This window comes from Bombina bombina, chromosome 7 (genome assembly GCF_027579735.1).
Source record: "Bombina bombina isolate aBomBom1 chromosome 7, aBomBom1.pri, whole genome shotgun sequence".
Classification (NCBI taxonomy): Eukaryota; Metazoa; Chordata; class Amphibia; order Anura; family Bombinatoridae; genus Bombina; species Bombina bombina.
In genome coordinates this window covers 136,365,083-136,392,889 of record NC_069505.1, presented here as the reverse complement: position 1 = coordinate 136,392,889, position 27,807 = coordinate 136,365,083, and the positions used below count along the sequence as shown (strand labels likewise).

General features: G+C 41.3%; 1 protein-coding gene across 1 annotated transcript in view; it reads right to left on the bottom strand.

Annotated features, from left to right (window-relative positions):
* MADD (MAP kinase activating death domain) overlaps window positions 1-27,807 on the bottom strand; it is a 372,537-nt gene that overhangs the window by 254,965 nt on the left and 89,765 nt on the right. Inside the window, exons 13-15 of the mRNA XM_053720335.1 lie at window positions 25,700-25,959; window positions 25,076-25,224; window positions 21,752-21,853 (exon numbers count right to left, since the gene is read on the bottom strand). Coding sequence (XP_053576310.1) covers window positions 21,752-21,853; window positions 25,076-25,224; window positions 25,700-25,959 — 511 coding nt within the window. The remainder of the gene's footprint in view (window positions 1-21,751; window positions 21,854-25,075; window positions 25,225-25,699; window positions 25,960-27,807) is intronic.

Here is a 27,807-nt window from a genome sequence, read left to right as displayed (position 1 = left end):
CGATCCCCAGCTAAAATTATGTTAGAAAAGTTAAGAAAAAACATTTAATAAACATCAAATAAACTTCTAAAATACCCCTCAGACAACCCCACACCTCAATTACTGAGGTGCCTTACCGCTACCGATTAAGACCGGATCACCCAGAAATAGAGAAAAACTACTTTTTCCTCAAAAACGTTATAAAGTAAAGCCTGTCATGGGACCGCAACTGCTGAGCTCAAATTACTGCTGCGACACAGAGAGGCACCACTTCCTGGTAACAGAAATATCCGTTTTTCAAAACTGATAGTTTCAAATGTTGCATTGTTTTATTTTAAAGCAATGGGGAAATGAATAAACTGCTGAAATAGAAAATTCAGCCTTACTTTCAGTTTAAACTTGTATTGTTTTATCAAGTAAATATGTGTCAGAAAATAAAGCCTAATAGAAACATTTTACCCTTTCTTTTTAAAAGAGTTTAAAATGTTAGTCTCACACATGCTACAGTGTCTGCTTCATGCCCCAGTGTAACCCATACAAAAGGATTATCTATGTCCCAATAAAAAAACACATAATTTATATAAGAATTTACCTGATAAATTCATTTCTTTCATATTGGCAAGAGTCCATGAGCTAGTGACGTATGGGATATACAATCCTACCAGGAGGGGCAAAGTTTCCCAAACGTCAAAATGCCTATAAATACACCCCTCACCACACCCACAATTCAGTTTAACGAATAGCCAAGTAGTGGGGTGATAAAGAAAGGAGTAAAAAGCATCAACAAAGGAATCTGGAAATAATTGTGCTTTATACAAAAACATAATTTATGCTTACCTGATAAATTTATTTCTCTTGTAGTGTGTTCAGTCCACGGGTCATCCATTACTTATGGGATATATTCTCCTCCCCAACAGGAAGTTGCAAGAGGATCACCCAAGCAGAGCTGCTATATAGCTCCTCCCCTCACATGTCATATCCAGTCATTCGACCGAAACAAGACGAGAAAGGAGAAACTATAGGGTGCAGTGGTGACTGGAGTTATAATTTAAAATTTAGAACCTGCCTCAAATAGACAGGGCGGGCCGTGGACTGAACACACTACAAGAGAAATAAATTTATCAGGTAAGCATAAATTATGTTTTCTCTTGTTAAGTGTGTTCAGTCCATGGGTCATCCATTACTTATGGGATACCAATACCAAAGCTAAAGTACACGGATGATGGGAGGGACAAGGCAGGAACATTAAACAGAAGGAACCACTGCCTGTAGAACCTTTCTCCCAAAAACAGCCTCCGAAGAAGCAAAAGTGTCAAATTTGGAAAAAGTATGAAGTGAAGACCAAGTTGCAGCCTTGCAAATCTGTTCAACAGAGGCCTCATTCTTAAAGGCCCAGGTGGAAGCCACAGCTCTAGTGGAATGAGCTGTAATTCTTTCAGGAAACTGCTGTCCAGCAGTCTCATAGGCTAAGCGTATTATGCTACGAAGCCAAAAAGAGAGAGAGGTAGCCGAAGCCTTTTGACCTCTCCTCTGTCCAGAGTAAACGACAAACAGAGAAGAAGTTTATCGAAAATCTTTAGTTGCCTGTAAGTAGAACTTCAGAGCACGGACCACGTCTAGATTATGCAAAAGACGTTCCTTCTTTGAAGAAGGATTAGGACATAAGGATGGAACAACAATCTCTTGATTGATATTCTTGTTAGAAACAACCTTAGGTAAAAACCCAGGTTTAGTACGCAGGACTACCTTGTCTGAATGAAAGATCAGATAAGGAGAATCACAATGTAAGGCAGATAACTCAGAGACTCTTCGAGCCGAGGAAATAGCCATCAAAAACAGAACTTTCCAAGATAAAAGCTTAATATCAATGGAATGAAGGGGTTCAAACGGAACACCCTGGAGAACTTTAAGAACCAAGTTTAAGCTCCACGGAGGAGCAACAGCTTTAAACACAGGCTTAATCCTAGCCAAAGCCTGATAAAAAGCCTGGACGTCTGGATTCTCTGCCAGACGCTTGTGTAAAAGAATAGACAGAGCAGAAATCTGTCCCTTTAGTGAACTAGCGGATAAGCCCTTTTCTAAACCCTCTTGTAGAAAAGACAATATCCTAGGAATCCTAACCTTACTCCATGAGTAACTCTTGGATTCACACCAATATAAATATTTACGCCATATCTTGTGGTAAATTTTTCTGGTAACAGGTTTCTGAGCCTGTATTAATGTATCAATAACCGAATCCGAAAACCCACGCTTTGATAGAATCAAGCGTTCAATTTCCAAGCAGTCAGCCTCAGAGAAATTAGGTTTGGATGGTTGAAAGGACCCTGAATTAGAAGGTCCTGCCTCAGGGGTAGAGACCATGGTGGACAGGACGACATGTCCACTAGGTCTGCATACCAGGTCCTGCGTGGCCACGCAGGCGCTATCAGAATCACAGATGCTTGATCCTGGCAATCAGTCGAGGAAGCAACGGAAAAGGTGGAAACACATAAGCTATGTTGAAAACCCAAGGGGCTGCTAGTGCATCTACCAGCACCGCTCCCGGGTCCCTGGACCTGGATCCGTAACAAGGAAGCTTGGCGTTCTGGCGAGATGCCATGAGATCCAGATCCGGTTTGCCCCAACGAAGAATTAGTTGGGCAAATACCTCCGGGTGATGTTCCCACTCCCCCGGATGAAAAGTCTGGCGACTTAAAAAATCCGCCTCCCAGTTCTCCATGCCTGGGATGTAGATCGCTGACAGGTGGCAAGAGTGAGACTCTGCCCAGCGAATTATCTTCGAGACTTCCAACATCGCTAGGGAACTCCTGGTTCCCCCTTGATGATGGATGTAAGCCACAGTCGTGATGTTGTCCGACTGAAATCTGATGAACCTCAGTGTTGCCAACTGAGGCCAAGTTAGAAGAGCATTGAATATTGCCCTTAATTCTAGAATGTTTATTGGGAGGAGTTTCTCCTCCTGAGTCCACGATCCCTGAGCCTTCAGGGAGTTCCAGACTGCTCCCCAGCCTAGTAGGCTGGCATCTGTTGTCACAATCGTCCAATCTGGTCTGCGAAAGGACATTCCTTTGGACAGATGAACCCGAGATAACCACCAGAGAAGAGAATCTCTGGTCTCCTGGTCCAGATTTAGCAAAGGGGACAGATCTGAGTAATCCCCGTTCCATTGACTTAGCATGCATAGTTGCAGCGGTATGAGATGTAGGCGCGCAAATGGCACTATGTCCATCGCCGTGACCATTAAGCCGATCACTTCCATGCACTGAGCTACTGATGGGCTTGGAATGGAGTGAAGGACACGGCAAGCATTGAGAAGTTTTGATAGCCTGGACTCCGTCAGGTAAATCTTCATCTCTACAGAATCTATAAGATTCCCTAGAAAAGGGACCCTTGTGAGTGGTAACAGAGAACTCTTTTCCACGTTCACTTTCCACCCATGCGACCTCAGAAATGCTAGAACTATCTCTGTATGAGACTTGGCAGTTTGATTGTATCAGAATGTCGTCTAGGTACGGAGCCACCGCTATGCCTCGTGGTCTTAGTACCGCCAGAAGAGAGCCCAGAACCTTTGTAAAAATTCTCGGGGCCGTAGCCAACCCGAAAGGAAGCGCTACAAACTGGTAATGCCTGTCTAGAAAGGCAAACCTTAGGTACCGATAATGATCTTTGTGAATCGGTATGTGAAGGTAGGCATCCTTTAAATCCACTGTGGTCATATATTGACCCTCTTGGATCATGGGTAGGATGGTTCGAATAGTTTCCATTTTGAATGATGGAACTCTTAGGAATTTGTTTAAGATCTTTAGGTCCAAGATTGGTCTGAAGGTTCCCTCTTTCTTGGGGACCACAAACAGATTTGAGTAAAATCCTTGCCCTTGTTCCGTCCGCGGAACTGGGTGGATCACCCCCATTAATAAGAGGTCTTGTACACAGCGTAGAAACGCCTCTTTCTTTATTTGGTTTGCTGATAACCTTAGGTACCGATAATGATCTTTGTGAATCGGTATGTGAAGGTAGGCATCCTTTAAATCCACTGTGGTCATATATTGACATATATTGACCCTCTTGGATCATGGGTAGGACGGACCGAATGGTTTCCATCTTGAACGATGGAACCCTTAGGAATTTGTTTAAGATTTTTAAATCTAAGATTGGTCTGAAGGTTCCCTCTTTCTTGGGAACCACAAACAGATTTGAATAAAACCCTTGCCCCTGTTCCGTCCGCGGAACTGGGTGGATCACTCCCATCACTAAGAGGTCTTGTACACATTGTAGAAATGCCTCTTTCTTTACTAGGTTTGTTGATAACCTTGACAGATGAAACCTCCCTTGTGGAGGAGAAGTCTTGAAATCCAGAAGGTATCCCTGAGATATAATCTCCAGCGTCCAGGGATCCTGTACATCTCTTGCCCAAGCCTGGGCGAAGAGAGAGAGTCTGCCCCCCACTAGATCCGTCTCCGGAAAGGGGGCCCTGACTTCATGCTGTCTTAAGGGCGGAAGTAGGCTTTCTGGCCTGCTTGCCCTTGTTCCATGACTGGTTGCCTATCCAACCCTGTCTGTAACGAGCAGTAGTTCCTTCCTGTTTTGGAGCTGAGGAAGTTGATGCTGCTCCTGCCTTGAAATTACGAAAGGCACGAAATTTAGACTGTTTGGCCTTCAATTTGGCCCTGTCCTGAGGAAGGGTGTGGCCCTTACCTCCAGTAATGTCAGCAATAATTTCCTTCAAGCCGGGCCCGAATAAGGTCTGCCCTTTGAAAGGAATTTTAGTAATTTAGACTTAGAAGTTACATCTGCTGACCAGGATTTAAGCCAAAGCGCTCTGCGCGTCTGTATGGCGAATCCGGAATTTTTAGCCGTAAGTTTGGTTAAATGCACTACGGCATCTGAAACAAACGCATTAGCCAGCTTAAGGGTTCTAATCTTGCTCAGAGACTCATCCAATGGTGCTGTGCGAATCGCCTCTTCCAGAGACTCAAACCAGAATGCCGCTGCAGCAGTGACAGGTGCAATGCATGCAAGAGGCTGTAATATAAAACCTTGTTGAATAAACATTTTCTTAAGATAACCCTCTAATTTTTTATCCATTGGATCTGAGAAAGCACAGCTATCCTCCACCGGGATAGTGGTACGCTTGGCTAAAGTAGAAACTGCTCCCTCCAACTTAGGGACCGTCTGCCATAAGTCTCGTGTGGTGGCGTCTATAGGGAACATTTTTCTAAATATCGGAGGAGGGGAAAAAGGCACACCGGGTCTATCCCACTCCTTACTAATAATCTCTGTAAGCCTCTTTGGTATAGGAAAAACGTCAGTACACACCGGCACCGCGTAGTATTTATCCAGCTTACATAATTTCTCTGGGATTGCCACCGTGTCACAATCATTCAGAGCCGCTAACACCTCCCCTAGCAACACGCGGAGGTTCTCAAGCTTCAATTTAAAATTTGAAATTTCTGAATCCGGTCTCCCCGAATCAGAACCGTCACCCACAGAATGAAGCTCTCCGTCCTCATGTTCTGCAAATTGTGACGCAGTATCAGACATGGCTCTCGTGTCATCGGCGCGCTCTGTCCTTAACCCAGAACTGTCGCGCTTGCCTCTTAACTCTGGCATATTGTATAATACTTCTTTCATAACATTAGCCATATCATGTAAAGTGATTTGTAAGGGCCTTGATGTACTTGGCGCCTCAATCTCACGCACCTCCCGAGAGGGAGACGAAGGTACTGACACGTGAGGAGAGTTAGACGGCATAACTGCCCCCTCGTTGTCTGGTGATAATTTTTGAAGCGGTACAGATTGATTTTTCAAAGTAACATCAATACAATTGGTACACATATTTCTATTGGGCTCCACAACGGCTTTTAAACATAATGAACAAGCAGATTCCTCTGTATCAGACATGTTTAAACAGACTAGCAATGAAGCTAGCAAGCTTAGAAAATACTTTCAATAAGTTTGCAAGCAATATAAAAAACGCTGCAGCGCTTTTAAAAAACACAGTTGATTAACTAAAGAATAATTCAGTTATAGTCAACAATTCTCTAAATGTATTAATTAGCAGAGGATTAACCCCTCAGTACCCAAAAAAAGCTGATATCAAATTAATATAAAACGTTTTTATCACAGTCTAACACACTGTCACAGGTCTGCTGTGACTGATTACCTCCCTCAAAAAACGAATTTTGAAGACCCCTGAGCTCTCTAGAGACGTCCTGGATCAAGGAGGAAGAAGCAGGAAAACTGTGCTAGAATTTTAACTGCGCAACAAGGCGCTAAAAAGAGGCCCCTCCCGCTCATTTACAACAGTGGGAGACCTGATAACGGTTTCTATGCAGAAATATACGTTAGCCATGTGGAAAAAAATTCATGCCCAAAGGATTTATCCCCAAAGTACCTCACAAAACGAATAACATGCCAGTAAACGTTTTGAAAATAAAATTCTTTAAATGTCATGCAAAGTTATTACTAAGCCTGCAACCAGTCGCTACCACTGCAGATAAGGCTTAAGCATTATTTCAGTATTAACAGTATTTTCACAGTCAAATTCTAGTCCCTAGAAAATAACTCTACTGTGCATACATTTATCAGCCTGATACCAGTCACTACTACTGCATTTAAGGCTGTACTTACATCATACGGGTAACAGCAGTATTTTCTTAGTCAATTCCATTCCCAGAAAATATTGTACTGCACATACCTCATTTGCGGTGGATCCCGCATGCTATTCCCATGTTCTGAAGTTACCCCACTCCTCAGAATGTCGAGAACAGCCAGTGGATCTTAGTTACGCCTGCTAAGATCATAGAAAACGCAGGCAGTTTCTTCTTCCAAATACTGCCTGAGATAGAAAAAACAGCACACTCCGGTGCCATTTAAAATAAACTTTTGATTGAAGAATAATTAAGTAAAAACTCCAACTCCTCCCGCGACCTCCTTCTTTGTTGAGGGTTGCAAGAGAATGACTGGATATGACATGTGAGGGGAGGAGCTATATAGCAGCTCTGCTTGGGTGATCCTCTTGCAACTTCCTGTTGGGGAGGAGAATATATCCCATAAGTAATGGATGACCCGTGGACTGAACACACTTAACAAGAGAAAAAATCATAACCACCATAAGAAAAGGGTGGGCCTCATGGACTTTTGCCAATATGAAAGAAATGAATTTATCAGGTAAGTCCTTACATAAATTATGTTTTCTTTCATGTAATTGGCAAGAGTCCATGAGCTAGTGACGTATGAGATATCAAATACCCAAGATGTGGAACTCCACGCAAGAGTCACTAGAGAGGGAGAGATAAAAATAAACAGCCATATGCCGAAAAATTAATCCACAACCCAAAATAGAAGTTATTATCATGAAGAAAAGAAAAACTTAAAACATCAGCAGAAGAATCAAACTGAAACAGCTGCCTGAAGAACTTTCTACCAAAAACTGTTTCTGAAGAAGCAAATACATCAAAACGGTAGAATTTAGTAAATGTATGCAAAGAGGACCAAGTTGCCGCTTTGCAAATCTGATCAACTGAAGCTTCATTCTTAAAAGCCCACGAAGTGGAGACTAATCTAGTAGAATGAGCTGCAATTCTGAGGCAGGGCCTGACCCGACTCTAAATAAGCTTGATGAATCTAAAAACTTTAACCAAGAAGCCAAGGAAATAGCAGAATCCTTCTGACCTTTTCTAGAACCAGAGAATATAACAAATAGACTAGAAGTCTTTCTGAAATCTTTAGTAGCTTCAACATAATATTTCAAAGCTCTCACCACATCCAAAGAATATAAGGATTTTTCCAAAGAATTCTTAGGATAAGGACACAAGGAAGGGACAACAATTTCTCTACTAATGTTGTTAGAATTCACAACCTTAGGTAAGAACTTAAATGAAGTCCACAAAACCGCCTTATCCTGATGAAAAATCAGAAAAAGAGATCCACAAGAAAGAGCAGAAAGCTCAGAAAGAGCTCTAGCAGAAGAGATGGCCAAAAGGAACAACACTTTCCAAGAAAGTAGTTTAATGTCCAAAGAGTGCATAGGCTCAAATGGAGGAGCCTGTAACGCCCTCAAAACCAAATTAAGACTCCAAGGAGGAGAAATTGATTTAATGACAGGCTTAATACGAACTAAAGCCTGAACAAAACAGTGAATATCAGTAAGAGTAGCAATCTTTCTGTGAAATAAAACAGAAAGAGCAGAGATTTGTCCCTTCAAAGTACTTGCAGACAAACCTTTATCCAAACCATCCTGAAGAAACTGTAAAATTCTAGGAATTCTAAAAGAATGCCAAGAGAATTTATGAGAAGAACACCATGAAATGTAAGTCTTCCAAACTCGATAATAAATCTTGCCTAGAGACAGATTTACGAGCTTCTAACATAGTATTAATTACTGAGTCAGAGAAACCTCTATGACTTAGAACTAAGCGTTCAATTTCCATACCTTCAAATTTAATGATTTGAGATCCTGATTGGAAAAACGGACCTTGAGACAGTAGGTCCAGCATTAACGGAAGTGGCCAAGGTTGGCAACTGGACATCCGAACAAGATCTGCATACCAAAACCTGTGGGGCCATGCTGGAGCCACCAGCAACACAAATGATTGTTCCATGATGATTTTGGAGATCACTCTTGGAAGAACTAGAGGCGGGAAGATATAAGCAGGTTGATAACATCAAGGTAATGTCAGCGCATCCACTGCTTCCATCTGAGAATCCCTGGACCTGGACAGGTACCTGGGAAGTTTCTTGTTTAGATTAGAAGCCATCAGATCGATTTCTGGAAGACCCCACATCTGAACAATCTGAGAAAACACATCCGGATGGAGAGACCACTCCCCTGGATGTAAAGTCTGACGGCTGAGATAATCCGCCTCCCATTTGTCTACACCTGGGATATGAACCGCAGAAATTAGAGAGGAGCTGGATTCTGCCCAAACAAGTATCCGAGATACTTCTTTCATAGCTTGTGGACCGTGAGTCCCACCCTGATGATTGACATATGCCTCCGTTGTAATATTGTCTGTCTGAAAACAAATGAACGGTTCTCTCTTCAACAGAGGCCAAAACTGAAGAGCTCTGAGAACTGCAGGGAGTTCTAAAATATTGATTGTTAATCTCGCCTCTTGAGATTTCCAAACCCCTTGTGCTGTCAGAGATCCCCAGACAGTTCCCCAACCTGAAAGACTTGCATCTGTTTTGATCACAGTCCAGGTCAGCCAAACAAAAGAGGCCCCTTGAACTAAACACTGGTGATTTAACCACCACGTCAGAGAGTGTTGAACATTTGGGATTTAAGGATATTAATTGTGATATCTTTGTATAATCCCGGCACCATTGATTCAGCATACAAAGCTGGAGAGGTCTCATGTGAAAACGAGCAAAAGGAATCGCGTCCGATGCTGCAGTCATGAGGCCTAAAACTTCCATGCACATAGCCACTGAAGGGATGACTGAGACTGAAGGTGCAGACATGCTGCAACCAATTTCAAACGTCTCTTGTCTGTTAGAGACAGAGTCATGGACACTGAATCTATCTGGAAACCAAAAATGGTGACCCTTGTCTGAGGAATCAATAAACTTTTTGGTATATTGATCCTCCAACCATGTTTTCGAAGAAACAACACTAGTTGATTTGTGTGAGATTCTGCAGAACGTAAAGACTGAGCTAGTACCAAGATATCGTCCAAATAAGGAAACACCGCAATACCCTGTTCTCTGATTACAGAGAGTAGGGCACCCAGAACCTTTGAAAAGATTCTTGGAGTTGTTGCTAGGCCAAATGGAAGAGCAACAAATTGGTAATGCTTGTCTAGAAAAGAAAATCTCAGGAACAGATAATGTTCTAGATGAATCGGAATATGAAGGTAAGCATCCTGCAAGTCTATTGTAGACATATAATGTCCTTGCTGAACAAAAGGCAGAATAATCCTTATAGTCACCATCTTGAAAGTTGGTACTCTTACATAACGATTCGAAATTTTCAGATCCAGAACTGGTCTGAATGAATTTTCTTTCTTTGGGACAATGAATGGATTTGAATAAAACCCCAGACCTTGTTCCTGAAAAGGAACCGGCATGATTACCCCTGAAACCTCCAGGTCTGAAATACACTTCAGGAAAGCCTGAGCTTTTACTGGATTTGCTGGGATGCACGAGAGAAAAAAATCTTCTCACAGGAGGTCTTACTCTGAATCCTATTCGGTACCCCTGAGAGACAATGCTCTGAATCCATTGATTTTGGACAGAATTTGCCCAAACATCCTTGAAAAACCTTAATCTGCCCCCTACCAGCTGAGCTAGAATGAGGGCCGCACCTTCATGCAGACTTAGGGGCTGGCTTTAGTTTCTTAAAAGGCTTGGATTTATTTCAATTTGAGGAAGGCTTCCAATTGGAAACAGTTTCCTTGGGAAAAGGATTAGGTTTTTGTTCCTTATTTTGACGAAAGAAACGAAAACGATTAGAAGCCTTAGATTTACCCTTAGGTTTTTTATCCTGAGGCAAAAAAGCTCCCTTCCCCCAGTAACAGTTGAAATAATAGAATCCAACTGAGAAGCAAATAAATTATTACCTTGGAAAGAAAAAGATAGTAATCTAGATTTAGATTTAATTCAGAAAGAGCATGCAATTTTAAGCAACTTTCTAATTTACTCCTATTAATTTTTCTTCGTTCTCTTGCTATCATTATTTGAAAAAGAAGGCATCTAAGTTTTTTTTTTGTTTCAGTACTCTGGACAGCACTTTTTTATTGGTGGATGAATTTATCCACCAATCAGCAAGGACAACCCAGGTTGTTCACCAAAAATGGGCCGGCATCTAAACTTACATTCTTGCATTTCAAATAAAGATACCAAGAGAATGAAGAAAATTTGATAATAGGAGTAAATTAGAAAGTTGCTTAAAATTTCATGCTCAATCTGAATTACAAAAGAATTTTTTTGGGTACAGTGTCCCTTTAAGCCACAAACCTCTTCTAGCTAAAATAGCTAAAGACATGGATCTAACATCAATTTTGATAATATCAAAAATTGCATCACAAATAAAATGATTAGCATGTTGTAGTAAACGAACAATTCTATATAAGTCAGAATCCAATTCTTGTTGCGCTAAATTCTCCAACCAAAAAGTTGAAGCAGCTGCAACATCAGCCAAAGAAATTGCAGGCCTAAGAAGATGACCTGAATATAAATAGGCTTTCCTTAGATAGGATTCAAGCTTCCTATCTAAAGGATCTTTAAAGGAAGTACTATCTTCAATAGGAATAGTGGTTCGTTTAGCAAGAGTAGAAATAGCCTCATCAACTTTGGGGATCTTTTCCCAAAACTCTATTGAAATTGCTGGTAAAGGATACAATTTTTTAAACCTTGCAGAAGGATTAAAAGGAGTACTTGGCTTATTCCATTCCTTAGAAATAATATCAGAAATAGCATCAGGAATAGGAAAAACCTCTGGAGTAACCACAGGATGTTTAAAAACAGAATTTAAACATTTACTGGTTTTAATATCAAGAGGACTAGCTTCCTCAATATCCAAAGTAATTAACACTTCTTTTAACAAAGAACGCATATACTCCATTTTAAATAAATAAGTAGATTCGTCAGTGTCAATATCTGAGGAAGGATCTTCTGAATCAGATAGATCCTCATCAGAGGTGGATAATTCATTATGTTGTTGGTCATTTGAAATTTCATCAACTTTATGAGAAGTTTTAAAAGACCTCTTACGCTTATTAGAAGGCGGAAATGCAGACAAAGCCTTCTGAATAGAATCAGTAACAAATTCTTTAAAATTCATAGGTATATCATGTACATTAGAAGTTGAAGGAACTGCAACCGGCAATGTACTATTACTGATGGACACACTATCTGCATGTAAAAGTGTATCATGGCAACTAATACAAATGACATTAGGAGATATAATCTCCACAATTTTACAACAAATGCACTTAGCTTTGGTAGAACCGATGTCAGGCAGCAAAGTTCCAACAGATACTTCTGAGGCAGGATCAGATTGAGACATCTTGCAGAATGTAAAAGAAAAAACAACATATAAAGCAAAATTATCAATTTCCTTATATGACAGTTTCAGGAATGGGAAAAATTCAAAAAGCATAGCCCTCTGACATAGAAAAAGGCAAGAGGCAAACAGCAATGGGGCAAAAAAAATAATGAAAAAAGTTTGGCACCAAGTATGACACACAACGTAACTTAAAAAAAATTTTGCGCCAACCATGTCCGGAAATGACACACTCGTGTCACTAATGACGCAACCCTGTGTGAAACCTCTAACTCAATTACGACGCCAGAAATGACGAACGTCATTGCGTCAACGGATGTGCCTTTCGCGCCAAAAAATTCTCGCGCCAAGAATGACGCAATAAAGTGAAGCATTTGGCACACCCGCGAGTCTAAGTCAGAACGCAATTTGAAACAAAGTAGTCAATTGAAAAAAAGACTAAACCCCAGGTAAGAAAAAAACAGAATTTATGTTTACCTGATAAATTTCTTTCTCCAACGGTGTGTCCGGTCCACGGCGTCATCCTTACTTGTGGGATATTCTCTTCCCCAACAGGAAATGGCAAAGAGCCCAGCAAAGCTGGTCACATGATCCCTCCTAGGCTCCGCCTACCCCAGTCATTCGACCGACGTTAAGGAGGAATATTTGCATAGGAGAAACCATATGGTACCGTGGTGACTGTAGTTAAAGAAAATAAAATATCAGACCTGATTAAAAAAACCAGGGCGGGCCGTGGACCGGACACACCGTTGGAGAAAGAAATTTATCAGGTAAACATAAATTCTGTTTTCTCCAACATAGGTGTGTCCGGTCCACGGCGTCATCCTTACTTGTGGGAACCAATACCAAAGCTTTAGGACACGGATGAAGGGAGGGAGCAAATCAGGTCACCTAAATGGAAGGCACCACGGCTTGCAAAACCTTTCTCCCAAAAATAGCCTCAGAAGAAGCAAAAGTATCAAACTTGTAAAATTTGGTAAAAGTGTGCAGTGAAGACCAAGTCGCTGCCCTACATATCTGATCAACAGAAGCCTCGTTCTTGAAGGCCCATGTGGAAGCCACAGCCCTAGTGGAATGAGCTGTGATTCTTTCGGGAGGCTGCCGTCCGGCAGTCTCGTAAGCCAATCTGATGATGCTTTTAATCCAAAAAGAGAGAGAGGTAGAAGTTGCTTTTTGACCTCTCCTTTTACCTGAATAAACAACAAACAAGGAAGATGTTTGTCTAAAATCCTTTGTAGCATCTAAATAGAATTTTAGAGCGCGAACAACATCCAAATTGTGCAACAAACGTTCCTTCTTTGAAACTGGTTTTGGACACAGAGAAGGTACGATAATCTCCTGGTTAATGTTTTTGTTAGAAACAACTTTTGGAAGAAAACCAGGTTTAGTACGTAAAACCACCTTATCTGCATGGAACACCAGATAAGGAGGAGAACACTGCAGAGCAGATAATTCTGAGACTCTTCTAGCAGAAGAAATCGCAACTAAAAACAAAACTTTCCAAGATAATAACTTAATATCAACGGAATGTAAGGGTTCAAACGGAACCCCCTGAAGAACTGAAAGAACTAAATTGAGACTCCAAGGAGGAGTCAAAGGTTTGTAAACAGGCTTGATTCTAACCAAAGCCTGAACAAAGGCTTGAACATCTGGCACAGCTGCCAGCTTTTTGTGAAGTAATACCGACAAGGCAGAAATCTGTCCCTTCAGGGAACTTGCAGATAATCCTTTTTCCAATCCTTCTTGAAGGAAGGATAGAATCCTAGGAATCTTAACCTTGTCCCAAGGGAATCCTTTAGATTCACACCAACAGATATATTTTTTCCAAATTTTGTGGTAAATCTTTCTAGTCACAGGCTTTCTGGCCTGAACAAGAGTATCGATCACAGAATCTGAGAATCCTCGCTTCGATAAAATCAAGCGTTCAATCTCCAAGCAGTCAGCTGGAGTGAAACCAGATTCGGATGTTCGAACGGACCCTGAACAAGAAGGTCTCGTCTCAAAGGTAGCTTCCAAGGTGGAGCCGATGACATATTCACCAGATCTGCATACCAAGTCCTGCGTGGCCACGCAGGAGCTATCAAGATCACCGACGCCCTCTCCTGCTTGATCCTGGCTATCAGCCTGGGGATGAGAGGAAATGGCGGGAACACATAAGCTAGTTTGAAGGTCCAAGGTGCTACTAGTGCATCCACTAGAGCCGCCTTGGGATCCCTGGATCTGGCCCCGTAGCAAGGAACTTTGAAGTTCTGACGAGAGGCCATCAGATCCATGTCTGGAATGCCCCACAGGTGAGTGACTTGGGCAAAGATTTCCGGATGGAGTTCCCACTCCCCCGGATGCAATGTCTGACGACTCAGAAAATCCGCTTCCCAATTTTCCACTCCTGGGATGTGGATAGCAGACAGGTGGCAGGAGTGAGACTCCGCCCAAAGAATAATTTTGGTTACTTCTTCCATCGCTAGGGAACTCCTTGTTCCCCCCTGATGGTTGATGTACGCAACAGTCGTCATGTTGTCTGATTGAAACCGTATGAACCTGGTCCTCGCAAGCTGGGGCCAGGCCTGGAGCGCATTGAATATCGCTCTCAGTTCCAGAATATTTATCGGTAGAAGAGATTCTTCCCGAGACCAAAGACCCTGAGCTTTCAGGGATCCCCAGACCGCGCCCCAGCCTATCAGACTGGCGTCGGTCGTGACAATGACCCACTCTGGTCTGTGGAACATCATCCCTTGAGACAGATTGTCCAGGGACAGCCACCAACGGAGTGAGTCTCTGGTCCTCTGATTTACTTGTATCTTCGGAGACAAGTCTGTATAGTCCCCATTCCACTGACTGAGCATGCACAGTTGTAATGGTCTTAGATGAATGCGCGCAAAAGGAACTATGTCCATCGCCGCCACCATCAACCCGATCACTTCCATGCACTGAGCTATGGAAGGAAGAGGAACGGAATGAAGTATCCGACAAGAGTCCAGAAGCTTTGTTTTTCTGGCCTCTGTTAGAAAGATCCTCATTTCTAAGGAGTCTATAATTGTTCCCAAGAAGGGAACCCTTGTTGACGGGGATAGAGAACTCTTTTCCACGTTCACTTTCCAGCCGTGAGATCTGAGAAAGGCCAGGACAATGTCCGTGTGAGCCTTTGCTTGAGGAAGGGACGATGCTTGAATCAGAATGTCGTCCAGGTAAGGTACTACTGCAATGCCCCTTGGTCTTAGCACCGCTAGAAGGGACCCTAGTACCTTTGTGAAAATCCTTGGAGCAGTGGCTAATCCGAAAGGAAGCGCCACGAACTGGTAATGTTTGTCCAGGAATGCAAACCTTAGGAACCGATGATGTTCCTTGTGGATAGGAATATGTAGATACGCATCCTTTAAATCCACCGTGGTCATAAATTGACCTTCCTGGATGGAAGGAAGGATAGTTCGAATGGTTTCCATCTTGAACGATGGGACCTTGAGAAATTTGTTTAAGATCTTGAGATCTAGGATTGGTCTGAACGTTCCCTCTTTTTTGGGAACTATGAACAGATTGGAGTAGAACCCCATCCCTTGTTCTCTTAATGGAACAGGATGAATCACTCCCATTTTTAACAGGTCTTCTACACAATGTAAGAACGCCTGTCTTTTTATGTGGTCTGAAGACAACTGCGACTTGTGGAACCTCCCCCTTGGGGGAAGTCCCTTGAATTCCAGAAGATAACCCTGGGAGACTATTTCTAGCGCCCAAGGATCCAGAACATCTCTTGCCCAAGCCTGAGCGAAGAGAGAGAGTCTGCCCCCCACCAGATCCGGTCCCGGATCGGGGGCCAATATTTCATGCTGTCTTGGTAGCAGTGGCAGGTTTCTTGGCCTGCTTTCCCTTGTTCCAGCCTTGCATTGGTCTCCAAGCTGGCTTGGCCTGAGAAGTATTACCCTCTTGCTTAGAGGACGTAGCACCTTGGGCTGGTCCGTTTTTACGAAAGGGACGAAAATTAGGTCTATTTTTTGCCTTGAAGGGCCGATCCTGAGGAAGGGCGTGGCCCTTACCCCCAGTGATATCAGAGATAATCTCTTTCAAGTCAGGACCAAACAGCGTTTTCCCCTTGAAAGGAATGTTTAGTAGCTTGTTCTTGGAAGACGCATCAGCCGACCAAGATTTCAACCAAAGCGCTCTGCGCGCCACAATAGCAAACCCAGAGTTCTTAGCCGCTAACTTAGCCAATTGCAAAGAGGCGTCTAGAGTGAAAGAATTAGCCAATTTGAGAGCATTGATTCTGTCCATAATCTCCTCATAAGGAGGAGAGTCACTATCGAGCACCTTAAGCAGTTCATCAAACCAGAAATATGCGGCTGTAGTGACAGGGACAATGCATGAAATGGGTTGTAGAAGGTAACCCTGCTGAACAAACATCTTTTTAAGCAAACCTTCTAATTTTTTATCCATAGGATCTTTGAAAGCACAACTATCCTCTATGGGAATAGTGGTGCGTTTGTTTAAAGTAGAAACCGCTCCCTCGACCTTGGGGACTGACTGCCATAAGTCCTTTCTGGGGTCGACCATAGGAAACAATTTTTTAAATATGGGGGGAGGGACGAAAGGAATACCGGGCCTTTCCCATTCTTTATTAACAATGTCCGCCACCCGCTTGGGTATAGGAAAAGCTTCTGGGAGCCCCGGCACCTCTAGGAACTTGTCCATTTTACATAGTTTCTCTGGGATGACTAAATTTTCACAATCATCCAGAGTGGATAATACCTCCTTAAGCAAAATGCGGAGATGTTCCAATTTAAATTTAAATGTAATCACATCAGATTCAGCCTGCTGAGAAATGTTCCCTAAATCAGTAATTTCTCCCTCAGACAAAACCTCCCTGGCCCCCTCAGATTGGGTTAGGGGCCCTTCAGAGATATTAATATCAGCGTCGTCATGCTCTTCAGTAACTAAAACAGAGCAGCCACGCTTACGCTGACAAGGGTTCATTTTGGCTAAAATGTTTTTGACAGAATTATCCATTACAGCCGTTAATTGTTGCATAGTAAGGAGTATTGGCGCGCTAGATGTACTAGGGGCCTCCTGAGTGGGCAAGACTCGTGTAGACGAAGGAGGGAATGATGCAGTACCATGCTTACTCCCCTCACTTGAGGAATCATCTTGGGCATCATTGTCATTATCACATAAATCACATTTATTTAAATGAATAGGAATTCTGGCTTCCCCACATTCAGAACACAGTCTATCTGGTAGTTCAGACATGTTAAACAGGCATAAACTTGATCAGAAAGTACAAAAAACGTTTTAAAATAAAACCGTTACTGTCACTTTAAATTTTAAACTGAACACACTTTATTACTGCAATTGCGAAAAAACATAAAGGAATTGTTCAAAATTCACCAAATTTTCACCACAGCGTCTTAAAGCCTTGAAAATATTGCACACCAATTTTGGAAGCTTTAACCCTTAAAATAACGGAACCGGAGCCGTTTTAAGCTTTAAACCCCTTTACAGTCCCTGGTATCTGCTTTGCTGAGACCCAACCAAACCCAAAGGGGAATACGATACCAAATGACGCCTTCAGAAGTCTTTTATAAGTATCAGAGCTCCTCTCACATGCGACTGCATGCCATGCCTCTCAAAAACAAGTGCGCAACACCGGCGCGAAAATGAGACTCTGCCTATGCTTTGGGAAAGCCCCTAAAGAATAAGGTGTCTAAAACAGTGCCTGCCGATATTATTAAATCAAAATACCCAGAATAAATGATTCCTCAAGGCTAAATAAGTGTTAATATCAATCGATTTAGCCCAAAAAAAGTCTACAGTTTAAATAAGCCCTTGTGAAGCCCTTATTTACAATCGTAATAAACATGGCTTACCGGATCCCATAGGGAAAATGACAGCTTCCAGCATTACATCGTCTTGTTAGAATGTGTCATACCTCAAGCAGCAAGAGACTGCAAACTGTTCCCCCAACTGAAGTTAATTGCTCTCAACAGTCCTGTGTGGAACAGCCATGGATTTTAGTTACGGTTGCTAAAATCATTTTCCTCATACAAACAGAATTCTTCATCTCTTTTCTGTTTCTGAGTAAATAGTACGTACCAGCACTATTTGAAAATAACAAACTCTTGATTGAATAATGAAAAACTACAGTTAAACACTAAAAAACTCTAAGCCATCTCCGTGGAGATGTTGCCTGTACAACGGCAAAGAGAATGACTGGGGTAGGCGGAGCCTAGGAGGGATCATGTGACCAGCTTTGCTGGGCTCTTTGCCATTTCCTGTTGGGGAAGAGAATATCCCACAAGTAAGGATGACGCCGTGGACCGGACACACCTATGTTGGAGAAAATATTTCTTAATATTAACTTTCCCCAAATATGAAACGGACAATCTGCAAAAGAAAATACATGAACCTGACTCATGGCAAATATAAGTACAATACATATATTTAGAATTTTATATAAATGCATAAAGTGCCAAAACCATAGCTGAGGTGTCTTAAGTAATAAAAACATACTTACCCAAAGACACCCATCCACATATAGCAGATAGCTAAACCAGTACTGAAACAGTTATCAGTAGAGGTAATGGTATATGAGAGTATATAGTCGATCTGAAAAGGGAGGTAGGAGAGGAATCTTTACGACCGATAACAGAGAACCTATGAAATAGACCCCCGTTAGGAAAACCATTGCATTCAATAGGTAATACTCTCCACGTCCCTCTGATATTTGCTGTACTCAGAGGAATCGGGCTTCAAAATGCTGAGAAGTGCATGTCAACGTAGAAATCTTAGCACAGACTTACTTCACCACCTCCATAGGAGGCAAAGTTTGTAAAACTGAATTGTGGGTGTGGTGAGGGGTGTATTTATAGGCATTTTGAGGTTTGTGAAACTTTGCCCCTCCTGGTAGGATTGTATATCCCATACGTCACTAGCTCATGGACTCTTGCCAATTACATGAAAGAAAGCAGTGTCTTTTAATTTGTTAAATGCATGGTCTCCCCAACTGGAAGAAAAAGCACTTACCTGGTCCGCTGTCCAGCATGTAGACATTTACAAGGTATGAGAAGACACAGTTCCTCACAGAGACCTTTGAAAAATAAAAAACAGAGTAGCCAGCTTTGGCTTTCTAAACTAGGGCAGCAATTGTTAGGAACTTGTAAAGAGGTACTTACTGCATTTTCCTATGTGCTTTAAAGCCACCACTACCCGACTGCAAGGAATGACGTGGAATACAGCTATGCCACAAAATTTGCTTGCAGATAAAATCAAAATTTTTCTTCAGACACCTAAACTTCACCTCCTCCATGCACCAAAGGCAAAGAGAATGACTGGGGGTTATGGGTAAGGGGGTAATACTTAGCGGTTTAACTGTGGTGCTCTTTGCCTCCTCTTGCTGGCCAGGAGAGATATTCCGAACAGTAATTACTCAAGCCGTGGACTCACCATATCTTAGGAAAGAAATTGATAATTGGAGTAAATAAGAAAGTTAGTTAAAATTGCTGCTCTATCTGTATCATTAAAGAAAAAAAAAAGTGGGGTTTTCATGATTCAGATAGAACATACACTTTTAAACAACTTTCCAATTTCCTTCTATTGTCAAATTTTCTTTGTTTTCTTGTTATTCTTCGTTGAAAAGCCGGAAGGTAAACTCAGGAGTGTGCACGTGTCTGCGGCACCATATGGCAGCAGTTTTGCAATAATGTTATACATTAGCAAGAGCACTAGATGGCAGCACTATTTCCTGTCATGTAGTGTTCCAGGCATATGCACGCTACCTACCTAGGTATCTCTTCAACAAAGAATAACAAGAGAACAACGCAAATATGAAAATAAAACTAAATAAGAAACTTTTAAAATAGTATTCTCTATCTGAATCATGAAAGATAAATTTGGGTTTCATATCCTTTTAAAGACTTGTACTTCCTATTCACTTGAAAATCAACATAAACAGCTTTAAAATGGACATGGAAGTCAAAATTCATGATTCAGAGTAAGATAAAAAAAAACGTCAAATGTATTTCTCTTGGTATCCTTTGATGAAACCTGGAGCCTTTACATCAGAGCATACTGTGGTAGGAGTTTGCATGTGTCTCATGGGCTCTTGTGCTGCACTACTGCATGGTTATGAGGAGGAACACAGTCTCGTGGGCTCTTGTGCTGCACTACTGCATGGTTGTTGAAGAGGAACAGTCTCATGGGCTCTTGTGCTGCACTACTGCATGGTTGTTGAAGAGGAACAGTCTCATGGGCTCTTGTGCTGCACTACTGCATGGTTGTTGAAGAGGAACAGTCTCATGGGCTCTTGTGCTGCACTACTGCATGGTTGCGAGGAGGAACACAGTCTTGTGGGCCCTCGTGCTGCACTACCGCATAGTTGCAAGGAGGAACACAGTCTCATGGGCTCTTATGCTGCACTACTGCATGGTTGTGAGGAGGAACACAGTCTCATGGGCTCTTGTGCTGCACTACTGCATAGTTGTGAGGAGAAACACAACCTGAGGGGCTCTAGTGCAACACCACTGCACGTGTTTCAGGAGGAGCACAGTCTCATGGGCTCTTGTGCTGCTCTACTGCACATGTTTGAGGAGGATCACTACTACATGGTTGTGAGGAGAAACACGGTCTCATGGGCTCAAATGCAACACTAATGTGCATGGTTGAGGAGGAGCACAGTCTAGTGCAACATTACTGCCCATGTATGAGGAGGAGCACAGTCTAGTGCAACATTACTGCCCATGTATGAGAAGGAGCACAGTCTAGTGCAACATTACTGCCCATGTATGAGGAGGAGCACAGTCTCATTGGGTCTTGTGCTGCAGTACTACATGGTTGCAAGCAGGAACACAGTTTCATGGGCTCTAGTGCAACACTACTAAGTGGATTTGAGGAGGACTCATGCTGTTTTTCTGCATTGCTGTGCCATCTGTTTGTGTGAACCAATGTATAGCATGATAGAGCTATAATCTGTATGGGGCAAATCTAAGAGGCTTTTCTGCTCCATTAATGTATGGCTAGGTGAAATTAGAAGTGCCTTCTGCACTGCAATATTCTGAAGAAGGCAGAAATAATCTAAAGTACGACATCAATCTAAATAATAAAATAAACTTGCGATCTCAATGATGTGTACCTGATATTAATGTACGACAAAAAAGAAGGATGGGAAATGCACATCCTCCTAAATTAGTTAGACAGTATCTCAAACTGTAGTTCCTAATCCTAAAAAGTTTTAAAGTCATCGAACCACATTATTTGATTGGCTAATAAGACATACTTTACTAGATTTACTTAAAAACAAGAGCTACTTTACAGACACAAATTTACTATATAATGCTAATTAGCCATATTCTCCATACACACACTACATGTACTAACCTTTTTTCACTACTAACATCTAAGATCATCCAGAAGATCTATTAACCTTTCCCAACCTCCCCAGTCGCCTCAAGCTGATCTTTGACCCCAGTGGAAAGAACATGCAGCAATTAAAGGGAATGGTAAAAATCAGTGATCTCCCCAACCCCCACAGTACAGGCAGACCCTACCCACATACAACTAAGAGAAAAGAGATGAACACAATGGAATGGTTAATGGAATATGTCCCACACACACGGCACACACACAAAAAGCAGCTTAACCCACATTTACAGATGAAGTACCTACCTGACAGACTAGTGGCTTCTCATCTACATCTTTCCAGGGCTGCACTTGATGTACTTACCTATCAGACTAGCGGAAAACCTATTACCCTACGTATTTTACCCACCCAGAGGAGGAACATACCTTTTAGACTAGGGAAGGGGGTTGCCTTATCTCGTCCACTCTTGTTTGGAAGTGTCAGGTTTGACAAACTGAAGGTACTGCTGTGACTTTTGTAGAGGTTACCTACAGAAAGCATTTAAAGACATTGAAAGAACTCAAAATGGAGTACTACAAACAAAGTTTAGAATGCTCCTCTAGAAAGAGCATAGAATCAAATCCCCAAGTAAAATACATGTCAACCTAGCTATGTACACAGCTGTTCTATACACCTGCAATTTGCAATAAACTTAAAGCAACAGTAAACTCAAAATTATACTTTCATGATTCATACAGAGCATGCAGTTTTTAAGTTTCTAATTTACACATATTATTAAATCTGTTTTGGGCTCTTGGTATCCTTTGTTGAAAAGCATACCTAGTTAGGCTCAAGTGCAGCAACACACAACTGGAAGCTAGCAAGCAATTGGTGGCTACACACATATGCCTCTTGTCAATGTATATATCTATCCCCGTTGACGTCATCACCATTTCCCCATTGCCCCAAGTCCGCTGCCTCGGATTTACACTTGACTCAAATCTATCCTTCGCCCCCCATATCCAATCGCTTTCTACATCCTGCCGCAACCATCTACGCAACATTTCCAAGATTCAACCTTTTCTGTGCGCTAACACCACAAAGCAAATAATCCACTCCCTTGTTATTTCCCAGACTTGACTACTGCAATAACCTACTTACTGGCCTTCCTCTTTCACACCTCTCCCCCCCTTCAATCCATCCTAAATGCCTCTGCCAGGCTGATCCACCTTTCCCATCGCTCTGTATCTGCTGCACCTCTCTGCGAGTCCCTTCATTGGCTCCCCATACACAGCAGAATAAAATTAAAAATTCTCACCCTTGCATACAAAGCGCTCACCAACACTGCTCCCCTCTACCTATCCTCTCTAATCAACAAGTATACTCCAGCCCACTAAGATCCAACAATGACCTGCTCCTTGCATCTGCGACTATCACCTCCTCTCATGCTAGACTGCAGGACTTCTGTCGTGCAGCACCTACACTCTGGAACACTCTCCCTCGTGCTGTCAGGCTTTGTCCTAATCTTTCTTCCTTTAAATGCTCACTGAAGATTTTTCTGTTCAGAGAAGCCTACCACCCAACTCAATAATATTTCTGTTACCTAACAACATTTCCCTCATCTAACTCTGCATTAACATCTTTCTCAATCTTGCAGTCCTCATCTCCTGTTTCTCAACCTCCTACCCTTCTAGATTGTAAGTTCCCACGGGAATAGGGCCCTCAATTCTTCCTGTATGTGTTTGTAAATTTTGTCCGGTCTCTTAGAAGTTTTATATTATTGTTTTATTTAAATGAACTGTATCCATGGACAGCGCTGCAGAATATGGTGGCGCTTCATATAATAATAATAACATTATATATTGTGTGTGTGTATATATATATATATATATATATATATATATATATATAATGAGAAAAAGAAAACTAGTTTGGATTAGCACAGAGCGCAACAAGTAGGGAGGCAGGATGGCAACAGATTTTATCCTTTGATGAAGTGGACTCCGTTCTCACTAAACACGTAAGGAAGTTTAATATTTGACTGTGTTACCAAACTTAATTATTTTGTATTCCAAGGACTACTTTGGGATACTTTGTACAACTATTAAATTAGTGTACCTATGCTTTTAGAAGATACATCTAAGATTAATAAAAATATTTTGGCTACCTCTACTAATCCATTCACTAATAATTATTTGTGTAAGGAATCATGAAAGATTTTCCATCCCATAAACCACCTTAGTTCCAGTGAAGGGTTATCTTAATGCTACAGGATTCAAACACATTTTTGACTATTGGGTGTTTCCAATTTTGTACTAACAGTTTCGAGAAGGCGCTTTACCGTTCCAGAATGACTGCGCCATTGTGCATGAAGACATGGATTGATAAATTTGTGGAGGAACTCGAGTGGCCTGCAGAGCCCTGACCGTAACCCCACTGAACATTTTGGATGAATGTCTATTGAGAGCCAGACCTTCTCTTCCAACATCAATGCCTGACCTCAAAAATGCTATTTTGGCTTAATGGGCACTAACCACTAACGCTTTAATTAATCTCTACAAGTGTGGCCTGCAAGGATTGCTGCCTTAAAATCTTAACCCAGGTCTTCTGCCTCTCAACAACTTATGTTTGTCATGTAGTTTAAAGACAAAGTTTGTAGAAACCAGAGATCTCAATATGTAAATTTTACGTTTAAGATCCGTTAACTCCTTCTCTTCTAGACACCCCAATAAATTAGGCACACAAGTGGCTATATCATTATTCTCTCATATTTTATCAATAGTTAGACTAGGCTCAAAAGTGGCCTACTGAGTTACAAGAGAGATGCCTCAAGTTCACTCTTCCCTTTCCTAACTGATAAAGCTTAGGTTAGGCTCATAAGTCGCCTATTGAAACCCATAAGGAAAATTTTAATTGGAAGGGGAATTCTTTATGATACTATACCCATATGTACTGAGCATTAAAAATATTTCTGATATTGTGCTTTATGTAATATTCCACTGAGAATTTGCTTATCTCTGGTTAAAATACAGCTACTAATCTGAATATATCTCTAAGCTACTCACTTGTGCTCTTATATTACTCAAAACGTTTATAATATTTATAATTCTATGATACACACAAATATGTTTGCATAATTATCAGCACACTATTATATATACTTATCAAGGGTCCAAAAGTGGCCCTGCATACAAATGTTTATAAGTGACCCCTACTATACCCCCTATTAATACACGCTACTGTTAAAGGTCCAAGAGAGGCCATTAGTTCTTCTAAGGGGATTTTATGTTCATAAGCCTTGACACCTGCAAGTAGGGGTTACCTTTGTTTTTTGTACCTTCTCTAAATAAAATTAAAAATGAGGATAGTACAGATAATAAGTGCCTAATTGAAACCACATCTAGCCATATACTGAGAAATGTAACCTACAACATACTATAAAGTTTACCCTAATTCTTATATTTCATACTGATACTCTGTAATTTTACTGTATTTATGGTAATACAATAACGATGTATATGTGAATTGTTGTGTATGTCATTGATCTGTTTTGCACTCTATTTTTGGAAATTTGTAAGTTATGTCCTCAATAAAAATATTATTACAAAAAAAAAAAACAGTATCTAATCACACTTTTAATCACAAGTCTGCTAAGCTATCAAACAGCAAGCTGGTTTATGTAAAATACACAGCAGGAAAAAAATTAACCTGACCAAGCCAAAATTTGTATTTGAAGTGTTTCTGTTCAGTAAAAAAAGCAGGATACGCACTGGCAAAAGACATGATGCTCCCAAATCCATCATTATTGCTACTATTGTTGGACACTGTTGAAGTGGGTGAACTCCCTCTGGAATCTGTCTCTGCATCAGAATCACTTGCCAATTTCAGGCTATTGGGTCGGAGTAAAGGCTTTTGGGAGCTGAAACAACAAAAAGAAGTGCAACAGGTTTATCAATCGGCAGGGAGAAAAACGGAGGCTACACAAATGCCAGCACAATAGAGAGGGTTGTAAAAAGGGGCACACCAAATATATAGAGCTCAAGACAATTTATGTGCGAGTTTTAAAATGTCCTAAAATAATATTCTATATAAAATGTTTTAAGCAAGCAACTTTTTATGATTAACACTGAGAGGATTTTGATTTAAAAATCTGGGTAAATCCATACAGTAGATTATCCTAGGCAAGGTGCATTGATTCTCTTTGCAGTACCTCTATTGTGTTAGGTATAAAAATATTTTGCCTTGCTTCAAATGCACTTGTAGAATTCTACTGAAGTTGTCCACACATATGCTAATCGTTCATGGCATTTGTAATGTCTAGGTCAAGTTGGCTATTAATAATGAAGACAGAGTATTGTGGTTTTACAACAAGATACATATACAAAAACTCTCACCGACTACCGTTCATGTTCTGGTTAAACATGGGAGTGTAGCTTTCTTCTCGCTCTTCATTTTCTTCTTCTGGTGGAAATCCATATTGAGGCTCAAAGTAAGGGTTGTCATACTCCCTTCTCCGTGAATCTGCGCTTGATACAGATGACTCGCTCTCACGTCTATCCATGACAAGCCTGCTAAATGTGGGCGCCAGAGTGGGGAGGTGATTTTGTAATACTCCTAAAACCTTGTCATCGGGCTCTGCAGAGTCAGCCGATTCCTGCAAAACCAATCACAGCAAGCAAAGCCATTTAACAATCAAAGGTTGTCTACTGCAAAAGACAACTGAAGGACATGAATACATATAACATGTATGATAGACAGGAGTACAATACAACGTTCACATACATTAAGGGATTAAAAACAATATAATCCATAACAGGCCATATGATATAGTACTCCTTTAGAAAATCATTAGTGTATTAGTTGAGAATAGCTTCCCAGTATAGACTTATCATTTGAACAATAGCACAAGAAAGTATAAGTTATGCTTACCTGATAAATTTCTTTCTTTCATGGTGGTGAGAGTCCAGTAACCTTAACATGTGGGATTGAATTCCTGCTACTAGGAGGAGGCAAAGAACCCCAAACAAGAGCTTTTAAACCCGCCCACCTACCTGGGAATCTAAGTTTATCATACAGCCAAGCAGAGGAAAGGAAACAAAGGTAGGAAAGGCAAGCAAAAAATCTGCCTCCAAAAATAAAGAATGAACGAAGCGGGTCTCGTGGACTCTTACCTCCATGAAAGAAAGGAATTTATCAGGTAAGCATAAAAGAAGTTTTCTTTCATAAGGTGGGGAGAGTACACAAGCATTAACGTGTGGTATCAAATACCCAAGCTGTGGAGTCCACAAGAAAATGGGTGAGACAAAAGAAAAATGGCAGTTCCTATTCGGAAGACACTGAGGCCTGAAGGACTTTCCTAACAAAAAACAACCTCTGAAGAGGCAAATACATCAAAAGACAAAATGTAGTTGCTGAGTGTTATAATGACCTAGTCACAGCTTTGCAAAACTGTTCAACAGAAGAATTTTTTTAAAGGCCCAAGAAATAGAAAATGGTCAAGTGGAATGGTCTGAATACGATTAGGGAATGACCACCCTTCCACAAAGAAAACTTTGTAAATCACCTGTACTAACCAAAATTGTAAGGTAAAACAGTATTGTCTTCTATGAAGACCAGAGAAAAGGACAAATAAATTGACCCTGTCTTGACTGAAATCCTTAGTTGCCTGTAGACAAACTTTTAAAACCCTGTATCCCATTGATGACCTCTGGAATGTGGATCGCTGACACAGAACATTAATTGAGTTCTGCCTAGGTCAAGATCCAAGGAACTTCCCTCATTGCTAAAGGATCTTAAAACCTTCGCTTATGATCAATGTACGCCACATCTCTGACAGAGACTAACAAGAAGTGAATGTTATCTACTTGTTTCAGAAGAGGCCATGACTGGAAAGCCAGAAAAAAAAGCCCAGAGTTCCAAGATGTGTACTGGCAACCTCGCCTCATGAGGAAACCAAACTCCTTGGGCTCTGCAAACTCCCCAAACAGCTGACATGGATGGCCGAAGGAATGGTTATCTATATACCAGGATACAGATCTCTCTACTGTGAGATCTAAAACAATCTTCCGATCTAAACAAGAGAATTCCCCATCTACTGTTTTAATTAACAGAGCTGAAAAGGACGTAGAGAACGAGCAAAAGCAACCATGTCTGAGACAGCTACCCTCAGACCAACAATCTACATACAGTGAGCTACAGTGAAGTGGACAGAGAACTGAAGACAGATACAGGCCCTCTGTAAATTAAGCTTGTGTGGTTCAATGAGAGACAGGCACATGATACCGAATCAATGGATACTGACAGAAAATCAACCCTGGTAATGGAAGACAGAACTCCTTGGCACATTGATTTTCCAACCATAGCTGCATAGAAACACCAGAAACACCCAAAGGCAGAGATAGAGCCTAAACAAGAAAGTCATCCAGATAAGGAGATATATTTTACCATGAGTTCAGTGCCAATAGAGCTCCAAAAGTCTTCTGAATATTCGGGGTGAGGTAGC